We start from the raw sequence: 13,699 nt of genomic DNA, 5'->3' as shown, positions 1-13,699 counted from the left end.
GTTAGCATATGTGTAAGAATTCTGGCTCCATCAGTCAAGGAGATATGGTTGAATCAATTCTGTGGTCCCATAAAATTGGTTGGCTGGGATTAGGTATTCCTTGTGTATTCTGTTTTATCCTTTTTATTCCAACAAATCCAACGACTCCACAAGAAACACAGCCAAAACAACCAAGTCCTTCCTGGCTTTCACTGGAAACCATAACATTGGCCCAGATTCACTTAAACTGTTGCCAAGATTAAAACCTTAGGGGGAGTGAGAAGGAAGAAAATGAAAAGAATGTCTTAAAAATCTAGCTCAATATTTGTGTTGCGTTCAAAATTAGGGAATCTGTAAACTGGGGTTTTAATTTCTTTTTAAAACACATACTTAGTGAACAGAACCAGAAGAACATTGCAACGAATAGTGTTAAGGATGACTTAGCTACTGTGATCAAGGCAATGATACAAGGCAATTCAAAAGAACCCACAACACAAAAGATTATTGCAACCCTCTAGAGAGAGATTGAATGGCATCTGAATGCAGACTGAAGTCAATATTTTTACTTTACTGTTTCACTGTGCTTGTTTTCTAGTGCAATATAGCTAATATGGAAATATTTTACAGGTCTTCACCTGTATAACTGATATCAGAGTGCTCACCTTCTCAAAAAAAGGAGAAGTCCTGACAAAGGAAAAGAATTTGAAACTCAAAATTTAAAAAAAAGTTTACATTTTACATGTATTTAGAGAATAGTTAAAAAAATAAAAACAAATTTATATATGTCTCACTAAGATCATAGCTCAAAATATGTGTTTTACATATATATACACACTAAAAAAACATACTTTGGAGCAATGATCTTGGTGAAATAACCAGGGGAAAAGTGATCATTGAAAGAAAACACTCATCTCCTCCTGAAGGAGATTCCAAAATGAAAACTCCCAGGAATATTGTAGCAAAATTCTAGAACAGTCAGGTCAAGGAGAAAATACTACAAGTAGCCAGAAAGAAATAATTCAAATATCAGTCATGATTACACAAGATGTAGCAGCTTCATGGGGCGGCTAGGTGGTGCAGTGGATAAAGCACTGGCCCTGGAGTCTGGAGTACCTGAGTTCAAATCCGGCCTCAGATACTTAATCATTACCTAGCCATGTGGCCTTGGACAAGCCACTTAACCCCACTGCCTTGCAAAACCTCAAAAAAAAAAAATTAGCAGCTTCTAAATTAATGGTTTGGGGGCAGCTAGGTGGTGCAGTGGATAGAACACTGGCCCTGGAGTCATGAGGACCTGAGTTCAAATCCAGCCTCAGACACTTAATAATTACTTAGTTTTGTGACCTTGGGCAAGTCACTTAACCCCACTGCCTTGCAGAACAAAAAAAGTCCCCAAATCCCTAAATTAAAGGCTTGAAAAGACTTAGAATACAATATTCTGGAAAGTAAACGAGATTAGATTACAATCAAGAATCAACTACCCAGAAAAACTGAGCATAATTTTTCAGAGAAAAAAATTACACATTCAATGAAACAGAAGACTAATTCCTGCTGAAGAGATCAGAGCCGAATAGAAAATTTGATTTTCAAATTCAAGACTCAAGAAAAGCATAAAAATTAAAAAGAACACAACTTAAGTTATTCAATAAAATTAAACTATATACCTACACAAGAAAATGATACTGTTAAGAACAGTATTTCTAGTAAGGCAGTTAGAAGGAGTAAGAATAGGCAGAAGGTGCAGGTATAATCAGACTGAGGGAATGAAATAAAAAAAAGTTGAGGTGCAAATCAGTATTCTGCTGGGGGAAGAAGGGAGAGGCAGAATAGGGTAAATTATTTCACATGAAGAGATATGAAAGACCCATTAGAGTGGAAGAAAAAAGGGAGTAGGGTGAGCATTATTTGAACCTTACTCTCATCAGATTTGGCTCCAAGAGGAAACAACAAACATATTCAGTTGATAGAATAGATTAAAACCCAAAATTCTACAAAAATACTGTTTACAATAAATACATCTGAAGCAGCGAAACACACAAAGAGTAGAGGTAAAAGACTGAAGCAAAACATATTGTGTTTCAGCAACAGCCAAAAAAAAAAAAGGCAGGGGAAGTCATCCCGATTTCAATGCAAAAAAGTAGATCTAATATAAAGAGATAAGAAATGAAACTCATCTTGTTAAAAGGCAATACAGGGGCATCTAGGTGGTATAGTGGAGTACCTGGGTTCAAATCCGGTCTCAGACACTTAATAATTACCTAGCTATATGGCCTTGGGTAAGCCACTTAAACCCCATTTGCCTTGCAAAAACCTAAAAAAAAAAAGGCAATACAGATAAATAAGTAGTAATAATACTAAATATATATGCACATACTTATGCAAATTTCTAAAAAAGTTAAATGATTTACAAGAAGAAGCAAGAAAGTAAAATCATACTTATGGGGGATCTGAACTTTTCTCTCACAATCTAACCATAAAATAAACAAACAAGAAGTTAAGGAGGTGAACAGAATTTTATAAAAGTTACATATGATAGACCCTTGTAGAAAACAGAAAGGGGATAGAAAGGAACATGTTTTTTACTCAGTGGTACATGGAATCTACACAAAAACTGACCATGCATTAGGGAAATAAAAATCTCACACTCAAATTATAGAAAGGCAGAAATACTCAATGAATGCTTTTTAGGTCATGATGCAATAAAAAATTACATTTAATAAAGGTCCATGGAAGACATTAAAAATTAATTGGAAACTAATAATCTAATCCTAAAGAATGAGTAGAACAAAGAACAAATCATAGTAAAAATAATTTCATCAAAGATAATGACAATACTGATTCAATATACCAAAATTTATAGTATGCAGTTAAAAAGCAGGGGAAAAATTTATGTCTTTAAATACTTCTATCAATAAAATAAAGAAAACTCAGATCAAGGAATTGGGCTTACAATTAAAAAAAGTTATGCACAGAACAAATAACAAATCCCCAATTAAACACAAACCTGGAAATCCTGAAAATCAAAATAGAGATTAATAAAAACAAAATTAAGAAAAATCATTGAACCAATAAATAAAACTCTGAGCTGGTCTCATTGGGGGAAAAAAACCTAACAATAAAATAGATTATTGGCTAATTTTATTTTTTTAAAAAAGAAACCAGGGACAGTTAGGTGGCGCACTGGATAGAGCACCAACCCTGGAGTCAGGAGGACCTGAGTTCAAATCCGGTCTCAGACACTTATTACCTAGCTGTGTGGCTAGGACAAGCCACTTAACCCTATTGCCTTGCAAAAACCTAAAGTGGAAAAAAAAAAAGAGTGGGCATGAGTTCATTAAAGATATGACATAATGACAGGAACAAATTGTGTTTTTTTTTAATGAGATAAGCAGATCAGAGAACAGAGTGAACAGAATACACTGGGGATCATTCAGTCAGACATTTGAAAAAAATATTTCAAGATATTCTTATGGACAAGATGGAAAAGACTGCCTGAATGCTAGAACAGTTAGCTGACAATCTAAATATATTGAGTCAACACTGGTAGAGAAAGGGAACTCTAGGGATTTGCAACAAAGTTTTGGTTCAGCTTTGATTTTTAATAGACTTGAAGGTACAGATCGCAGGTTTATCAAATGTTCAGGTAACACAGAGCTAAGTGGGAGAGCTGTTAAGCTGTCAGCCAACAAAGATGCACAACCAAAATAAAATGCTGTAAAATTATAACAGGCAGAAGCTAACAAAATAAAATGAAATAGGAATAAATGGATTTGAATATAGTAGCAAATGTTTCTACTACTAAGGAGACTGAGACTGTAGAGAGAGAAATCATGTTACTAATGAACAGTATGACATTCAGAGTCCGCCCTGAGTCTGACAACAACATACTAAGTGAACCCCAAAAAGTGGATGAAAATCAAAAGGCCTAAGGAAGGGTAAACCAGACCATACCACAAATGGGGCTAATTAAGAGCTCTCATTTCAATCAATCAGTAGTAGGGTCAGGTCTCTCTGTCTGTCTTCTATCCTAGGCAACACAGGTTGATGATCAATCTCAAAAAAGAAAAAGATAAAAAAAGGGAAGGAATAAATGTAGAATTTGGCCTTTGGGGGTATAAAAACAGAGATTTTAATCTTTCTCATATGAGTTGACTTCCAGTTGTTTTTCCTATTCTGTATATATTCTTTCATTTTGTTCAGAGGGAAGCAACACTAACATATTTAATTTGTTTCTTTATTTTGTACCAGAGAAAAGACAAATTTTATTGGCAACATGATTTCATTCTCAACATGGCCCCTTTAGAAAGTAAAATGTAGTAATCATTATATATAAAAAAGTAACTTAGAAAGGCTAAATGGCTTGCCCCATCACACAACTGTTAAGCAGAAATCTCCTCCTAGTCCAGTGCTCTTTCTAATGCACCAAGCTGCTGAGGTTCCTTTTGAAAAAGGTAGCAGGTGGTAAAATCAATCTGTTTAGGAAACAAGAGCCTGGGTCCCCTAAGAAGAGGTAGGGCCAGGGACAATGATCTCAATTTCACGTTGTAAACTTGGCAGAGGTATGGCTTAAGTACAAGTCAACAAAAGGAATCATAGATAAAATAAGAAATAACTCTACTACATATTCCTTAAGGTTGTTTTGAAGAATTTGCTCTGTAAACCTTCCCAAATATACACGGTTTTAAGATTGCCCATAAAATTCTATAACTACAGTTTTGGAAAGGAACTCAGGGCACATAACCTGTATTCATTTTATGAAAACAACTTTTAAATATTCCCAACAAACTCAGTTCTACTTTGAAGAATTATAGTAACTGGAAAAAAAAAACCATCTCTGAAAAAAGTTCCAATTTTAAACACCTCATATTTCTAGAAGTTCTTATGTTGAGTCACAATCTGTCTTCCAATAGTTTCCTCCTTCTTTAAGATTTTGTATATACAGTAGAAACCAGATCTGATGATTCTAGAATTTGAGAGTTGGAAGGGCCAGGAATTTTTACTATGGCAAAAGCATTAGGTGGTCACACAGCTTAATCTTGTAAGATCACATTTCTTAAAGGCAGTCTATACAGTCTTGGTCAGCTCTGAATTGTTAGGAAGTTTTTCTGAACATCTAATCTAAATTTGGCCTATATAACTTCCTCCCAGGGTTTTCGGTTCTCTTCTCTGGGACTAAACAAACAGCAAGACTAATTCCCCCTCCTCCACCTGATGGCCTTTCAGATCCTTGAAGACAGCTATCAGAGTCCCCTCTGCCACTTCTCTTTTCCCAGTCAAGCAGACTTAGCTCCCCATGTGACATAGACTCAAGACCCCTCACAATCCTGGCCTGCCCACCTCAAGACATTCTCTAGCTTTTCTCTCTCTCTTCAAACCAAGGCACACAGAACTAGATACAATATGCCAGGTATGGTCTGGCAGGGTCAGAGTATAGTAGGATCACTACTTCCCTATTCCTGGGAGTTATACTATTTTAATGGATTTCAATTTACATTATCTTTTTGGATACCACATAACACTACTGACTCAAATTGAACTTGCTGTAAACTAGAATTCCCAGATCTTTTCCATAACAATAGATATCTATTTAAAATTTTTTGTACTTAAATTTACTATTGAATGTCATCTTGTTGGACTGAGCCCAAGGCTCTACTCTGTCATGATCTTTTGGGATTTTAACACTTAGATTCATACTGCTACCTGGTCTCATTTCCTTCTCTCTATTTCTTTTTTAAAATTTATGCTGATTGGGGTAGCTAGGTGGTACAGTGGATAGAGCAACAACCCTGGAGTAAGGAGGTCCTGAGTTCAAATATGGACTCAGATACTTGATACTAATTAGCTATGTGGCCTTGGGCAAGTCATTGTCCAATAAAATAAAAAAAAAATTAAGTTGATTGGTGCACCCAATTGGTTTCTTGAGACAAATTTCATTTTTTCTACCTTATTGGAACTGTTTCACATTTTGTCTTCAGGAGTTAAATCCTGGGCTGATTTTTCCTTGTAGCATTTTAGTCAATGGGTCTATTTTCTTCCTGAAACTAATGTGCTTTCCCAAAATCTAAGGTGTGTGTCAAACGAACCCAGATTTCTTCTCCTTAATCTAAATTGCTTTTTTGTCATCTGTGATAGGCTTTAATTTAGTTCCACAATATTCCCATGTGCAGAGCAGAGGGCTTTGTAATCATTATCATCATCATCATCATCAATAAAATGATCCTATCACTGATAAAGCTATTAATAATAATAATAGTGATAGTTCTTTAAAGTTAGCAAACATTTCATTGTTAACCTATCTGACCTCACAACCCCTGAAGTTAGAGCTATAATGATCCATTTTACAAATGAAGAAAGTCCAGCTGAGAAAGGGTGACAACATGCTCCATGAAACACAGCTAATAAGTGGTTGAGGGAGGCTTCAAATCCAGATCTTTCTAACTCTAACTCCAGTGCTCTATCCACTGAATTACCTCTATGCTTTATTTTCCTCAAAAGAAAAAAAATCAAAACATAACAGTAATGGCACACACATATCATTACCTTCAAATACCTGATGACTGTTCTTAAGCAGAGTTTGGAGGCCTCCACATTCTCTTTTCAATTTTTGTAGAGTTTCTCTATCTAACTCATTTGCAACTTCTGCCAAGGAAAGGCTTCCTAGTAAGAGAAAAAACAAACAAAAAGTTTCTTCCCCCAAATATGATACTTTTAGGAACACATTAAAAAGAACAGATCTATTTAAGTATTCTGCACAGGAAAGTACATTAAGCTTTGTCATTTTACATATTTCAGAGACTCATCTGGTTTTCTTCATCCTACTTTAACCCCACAATAAATTTTTTAAAAAAATCAATGAAAACAATTCAGAAAAATGATTAAAAAGAACAGATCTATTTAAGTATTCTGCACAGGAAAGTACATTAAGCTTTGTCATTTTACATATTTCAGAGACTCATCTGGTTTTCTTCATCCTACTTTAACCCCACAATAAATTTTTTAAAAAATAAATGAAAACAATTCAGAAAAATGATAATCAAAGATAACAGAATCCAATAGTTCAAATCTAATGCAGATGATTGTAATAATGATTACTTAAATATATAGGATTGGAATTTTTCAAAATACTTCCTGTATAATCTAGTATAGGAGAAAAAGCCCTAGATCTGATATCTGATTATCTGTGCCCAGGTTCTAGATTTATTCCTTTGTGACTCTAGACAGTATTTTCTGCTTTAGGGATTGTAATCTCTCCACTTCTTCAATAGGGATTGGTTCAAATGATCTCTCAAGTCTCTTTCACTTCTAAATTCTCTATGGAAACCTTCACAATAATTATCATTCCATTTGATGCTCCCCACAGCCCACAGAAACAGTAAGCTAAAGTACTAGGCTCCATTTTACAAGTGAAGCAAATTGAGTTCTAAGTATACAATTTCAAAGACATCAGGCATTCTGGAAATAAGATGATTCAGAAACTTCATGTCATTAATGAAGGTACTGAGGCTTAGGAAAATAAAGTGACTCATCCAAAATCACTATGAGTTGCAGAACCATTAGCCCAATCTATTGGCTCTGGGTCCAGTGATTTTCCTGTAGCATCTATCACATTCCCTCTCCTTACTGAATCCCTAAAACAGGGCAATCAATTCCACAATTTAATGCAAACTTATTAAATGCCTATTACATGCAAGGCTCTAAGAAGTTTAAAAATAAATAAATGACAGAATCTGGTCTCTAAGATCTTATCTATTACAGGAAAAATTACTCATTCACTAAATAGCAGCATACAAATGTGGGTAGATATGAAGAGCAAAAAGGGAGATCAATTCAAAATACTAGAGACAGTATTTTATCACTGATGAGGGAAGTGGGAAGAAGACAGAAATGTGCAGCTCCATCTCTACCTTCTGTCACTTAGGCTCCTTTGTAATCAGTGTTACCAATCCTCTATTTTGCCTTTCCTCCCTACCTCCCTATTCACCTTCCTCTTATGTATTGCCTTCTCCCACTGGAATGTAAGCTCTTTGGGGGGAGACACTGAGTTTCTTTCTCCTTTTTTCTCTCTTCTAAGCCCTTAGCCCTAGTCTAGACTAAGTGCTTAAAAAACTGCTTGCTTTGACCCATCAATCCCATAAAATAGCTGACTGAGTTGAAGGATGTATCTGTGGTTAAGAAAAAGAAAAGCTGGCAAAATCTTGGCCTCAATAGTCCCAGCATAAACAGTGAAAATATAATTTTTAACAACATACCAAAACAAAATAAAATTCTTACCTTCCTTGGATTTATTGTCTTAGCTCCAAAGGAATTCTATTTTCTAGTTTCAAATAAATAAAATTTCTTGATCTTCTCAGTATTAATAGGGCAGTTATTTAAAAACTATTTTTTGTAGGATAAAAAGGCTGACAGGATTGGAGCAGAAATGATATTTTTGGAATACAGACTTTTAAACTGATAGTAAAGAGGGAGGTGCTAACTCAGAACAAGAATCTTCAAAAGATAAGAAATTTTTTCCATCTACTTTGCAACCCAAATATGTGGCTCTTTCTCGTGGAAAAAGAGAAGTTTTCTACTTTACTAAGTTTCGTGTGCTATACTGTCTTCTATCCTACCTGGTAAACAGTCAGAAAAAGGGTCCTTATTCAGTAGTCTGGGAAGGTTTCAATATTTATAATGGCTTAAGGTGTGCTGACAATTCAGGAATTACTGCACTCTACAAAAAACCAGATCAAAGGATTAGCACAGAAGACTAATGACTTGATCTTGTTCCTTATCCCATAATGACAGTCAAATAGGATTTTCTCTTCTTGTAGTATTTTTAAGCCAGTTAAAGTTACAAATAATGAGAATATGAAATTATATGGCATAATAATTAATATAAAGAGAACAGAATTAAATCATGCAAAATGTCTGGCTATATAAAAAATTATACGAGGACAGAAAAGATCAGATTGTGAATAAGCTGATAACTTGCTATTTTAATACAGATACAAGCATGACTATGCCTTTTATTGCAAGGTGACCTTACAACTTGCTGTCACACTGGGAGCCTTCTCACATTGGAACATCAGTCCTTCCTTATAACTCTCTCACCCTAACCTATCCTTCTACCACTCAGGCCCCCTTCTTCTATTAGGGAGTTCTTCCTATTTCTGTTTTGTCTTACACCAAACATGCACACATTTCTAAGCAGGCAGGCAACAAGCTTTTCTTAAGCTCTTAATATATGTGTATTTACTTGTACATATATGTGTATAGATACATGTATTTAAATGTGTGTGTAAATGCATTTTTTGTACTAAGACAATGATACATTCTAATCAGTTTTACTCACCACACATGTCTTCTGGATGTGTATGTATATGTGTATTTATATACACATGCACACACTCATACACACATTTTTCAAAATAAATAGTTCTGTTTCTAGAGATATCCTGGTAGCTTCTCTCATTCTCTCCTTCTCTGTGGCACAGAGATAAACCTGGGCTCTCCAGGATAATCATATTAATACTCTCTACCTCCGATTGATAGTGCTGCATATTGGAAAAAATTATCATTTAGTTTTATTGGAGGTTTTCTCATTTACTCTTGGTTCATTTGTTAAGTCCTAGGTGTTTGGTGAATAAATGAGACAATACTCTACCATAAAAATAATTTTTTTTCCTATGGATGTTAGGACATTTAAATTTCACAGCAGTGATCTGTGAGATCATGACTATGAGCAAGAAACTGTTATACAGACATGCCAGATGGGACCATCATTTTTTGGTTGGTACTGGGTCACAGGAACATGGGAATTGGCCTAGTTCAAAGGTTTCATTTTACAGATGAGGAAACTTAGGAGCCATGAGGTGATGGAACCTGGCATCACAGTTTAATGGCAAAGACAGTAATCAGACTCTGCTCCCCTGACTCTACATTCAGAGCCTTTTTTATTCTATCACACTATATACAGAAAACAATATTCATTATTTAATCTCTTCAGGTGGTATTGTGTAATCCTGGGGGCCTACGACTGAAGTCGTTTTTTTTTTTTCCTGGAAGACTTAAAGTTGCAAATATTGATAATGCAGGGATTACATTACCAGGTACTACATGGAAAACTTTTTAGAGATCACTTCTTTGCCCAGTTTTCATGCGTGTCTTTTTAATTTTATAAATATAATAAGAAGGAGAAATGAATCTCCATCAAAGAATCTTAGAAATAGGGTTGCTTAATAAAATTATTTACCTCCTCTATTCCAAGCTTTCAATTTTTCATCATAGGGGTCTTCTTTGGGGTTCTGCTGCTTTCCATTCAACAACAAATTGGCCACTTTCAAAACTATGTGATCAATGAAGTCCCGAGGGAGAGAAGCACAATTTCTTACTTGTTCGATTTTTTCTCTAGGCTGAAATCCATTTATCCAGAATCTGTTTTCCTGTGGCACCTTCCATTCATTTTCAGGAAATTGATCTTTGGGAAGTTCATCACTGAGACAGTTTAAACAGGTATGATGATCACAATGATTAGGGTCTATTGTGCTGCCAAAAGATGAACATGGAGAATCTTCACTTTGGGAAACTGGAACACAGGACTGCCTACAATCAATATATTGTGCCCTCCGCTTATCAACTAAAGCCTCTTCGGTAGCTGAATATGTCCTGGATTTTCCAATGAGGCAAACCTAAATTTACAATAATAATAATAATAATTATTATTATTATTCAGTCATGAATACACAACATCAACCTGTAGGATTTAGAATTCAAAAGAACTTAAGGCTCATCTAGTCTAACCAGGTGCACATGTTACAGAAGAAGAAAACTCAAACTAGGGAGAAATAAAGCAGCCTACTCAGGTTTGAGTCAAGGTGTGCTGCCTTCAGTCCCAGGATTACATGCACAGACTCCTTCTGCACACCTGGAGAGAATGTTATTTTTCTTTATACATGTACCAAATTGAGCAGCAATGAAATAAGCACAGGATTCATATTTATTTAAATTAATAACAAAGCCCATTAAAATAATAACAAAACATACACATATATATCGCACTGCATAATGTTCAATAAAAGATCTCCTTAAAGATGTAAAAATCTGAGAGTGAGTTCAGGATTTAGCATAGTATGAAACCCATAGAAAACACTTAACAAATAACTGAAGAGTGAGTTAATAGGAGTACAAAAGCAGTTGAAATAAAATCAGGTTTGATTATGAGTCAGTGAGACTGATATCTAAACATAGTTAACCTTTTAAATTGAGTGTTATTCTTCAAAGCAGCAGCCATCTTCAAAAGTTGTGTATTTAATCTAATGCTAACAAATGTGTTGAGACACTTTGTGAATTGGGCCAGTAAAAAAAACATCCAAGAAAACCACATTCATCACTTTATAACCATGAGTCAATTCTGACTTTTTTCAAGTACTTGAGTATTCACATTATCCAAGGCTGGTGAATCTGAATGAAAATGGAAAAAGGATTAGATGTGTGTGAGGTCCCAGGTAGAAGAAGTAGGTGCTATGGGTACAAGTAAAAAAAGGCAAATTTAGGTTCACTTTGAAGGAAAAATTCCTAACAGTTATCAACAATGGAACAGAGTGTCTTGGGAGGAAGTGAACTCCCTCTCATTTGAGCAAAGAACAGGTAATCCATTTATTAGGAAAAGCTGGAAGGGAATTCTCTCAGATATATGTTAAACTAAATAGTGTTGAAATTCTTTGATACCATAATGAGTTTTTGCTGTATCAAAATTCAAATTCACTACTAAGGAGTAAAATTTTGCTAATACTACAGATGTTCAAAAGAAGGTAAGGCTGTGAAGAAAATTCCCAGAGAAGTTTCAAAATTGTATGCATCACTTGTCAGTATCGGATTAAGTGTACATGTTACAGCAAACAGTCTAGAAGGCATAACGTTAATTTGTCCTAAGTTCAGATAAAGTTGCTTAAAAAAAAATCTCCTTAGCCATGACTCAAAATTCACTTTCTAACAGGCTATGAATGAATACACGAATGAACAATCAAATAAATAAACAAGTGAACGAAAAGTCAAGATCTCTGTTAAATGTAGGGAATACAAATAAAAAAAGAAGAGATAGCCCTTGAATTCAGAGTTTGGAAGAAAATACCTTGGCTCTGATGAAAAATATTAAAATAGGGAAGAAACAGAAGCCTGGCAGTCATCACGCCCCCACCCCGACATATTTCATAGAAAGGTCACAAGTTAATACAAAATTAAAAGAATAGCAATACCTCATTAATTAAGGGAGGGGAGAGTAGTAAGCTGAGCTAGAGAACTTTTTAGAAAAGAAATTCTTTAATTACTTGAAATATCAGTGCATCCTATTTTTAGTAAATAAGCTAAATGAATATTTATGTCTTCAAAAGAAGCAAATTGAAGGTGATGCTCAAACTTACAAAAGGATTCCATGAAGTTTTTATTTGAAGGGAAAACATCCCTAATACATATTAAAATGATCCATTTTAAATATCATTCAGCTAACCAAAGAAATTGATAACAAATATGTGAGAATATAGCAACTGTACATCGCAAGGTACATTTGTTCACAGTCAATTAAATGTTCCTAAGGTGCTGTTGAGTTGAGATCATATTAAGTCTGAAATAATGAACAAAACGTTTAGTTTGTAATCAATTAACTGCATACAAATATGCAATTAAATTATATGAATAACATTCCCATAGATAAGAATTTTTTCTGCTTTCTTACTTAGATTTGCCTTAATAAAACAATTCTTCATCACTAGGCCAGTCTTAGTAAAATTATCATAAATTACAAAACAGTGTTAAATGATGTTTTAGCTTTTAAGACTCCTATAATAGCCTCCTGTCATAATTATTAAAGGTCTTGGGAACAGGATAAATATCAGGACACTGACAGTCTCAATCTTAATCAAGAGGCTCTACTTTTATAGGCTGGGTAAGTTCTTATTCAATAATTACAGTCTGAGGATTCAGCTGATGAGACTGCAAAATTTTGATGAATATTATTTTATTTCAAAAAAACAGCATGAAATAATATTATGTCAATTTAGATTACGTGATGTGGCTCTTGACTTTCAACCTAAATTATGATACAACTCTAAAGACAAGAAGGATCAAAACTTACTCTTTTTGTTGATGGGATTCTAAGGCAGTCTTCCTCAACATGGAATCCACAGGTGACCCCAACTTCTTTAATAAAATCAAGGTATTCCCTATATTGGGTCTTCTTACTCTGCCTTCGGCTATATTTTCCAGTGAAATCAAAGAAACAACATGGCAGGACAAAGTAACTGCAATTATAGGATGACCTACAAAAAGTAACCATTAGAGATTTACAAATCAAAAGGTAAAGATAAATCTCTATTAACTCAAATTCAGGAAGACTGCACATTTTTTTCAATTCAATAAATATTAAACAACAACTTTGTGATGAGCATGATTGTTTTTATCCAAATCTATGCTTACACTGAAATAAGGGATTCCTTGTCAGGAAATTCCTTCTATCAATGCAGATCCACAACTGTTGGGCAAACTATAGTGTTAAAGAGTTGTCTGCTACACTGAGAGGTCACATAGGATTTAATACAAATTTTATGTTTCTGTCATCATAAAGCACTACAATCTGAATGTAATATGGTGATATGTGTATGTGTATTAAATCCCAATGATTATAAAACTATAATAAAAAATAAGTAAATAAAATAAATAATAAAGGAGGGGAATATCATTATATCAT

The 13,699-nt window shown here is 34.4% G+C and overlaps 1 protein-coding gene across 3 annotated transcripts in view; it reads right to left on the bottom strand.

The window, feature by feature from the left end:
• TRMT44 (tRNA methyltransferase 44 homolog) overlaps window positions 1-13,699 on the bottom strand; it is a 112,160-nt gene that overhangs the window by 62,923 nt on the left and 35,538 nt on the right. For all 3 annotated transcript variants that reach the window (XM_074229855.1, XM_074229854.1, XM_074229853.1), the window contains 3 exons: window positions 13,088-13,271; window positions 10,211-10,646; window positions 6,520-6,636 (listed from right to left, as the gene is read on the bottom strand). In XM_074229855.1, coding sequence (XP_074085956.1) covers window positions 6,520-6,636; window positions 10,211-10,646; window positions 13,088-13,271 — 737 coding nt within the window. The remainder of the gene's footprint in view (window positions 1-6,519; window positions 6,637-10,210; window positions 10,647-13,087; window positions 13,272-13,699) is intronic.

This window comes from Macrotis lagotis, chromosome 3, assembly GCF_037893015.1.
Source record: "Macrotis lagotis isolate mMagLag1 chromosome 3, bilby.v1.9.chrom.fasta, whole genome shotgun sequence".
NCBI lineage: Eukaryota > Metazoa > Chordata > Mammalia > Peramelemorphia > Peramelidae > Macrotis > Macrotis lagotis.
This window is presented reverse-complemented; position numbering and strand designations above follow the sequence as displayed.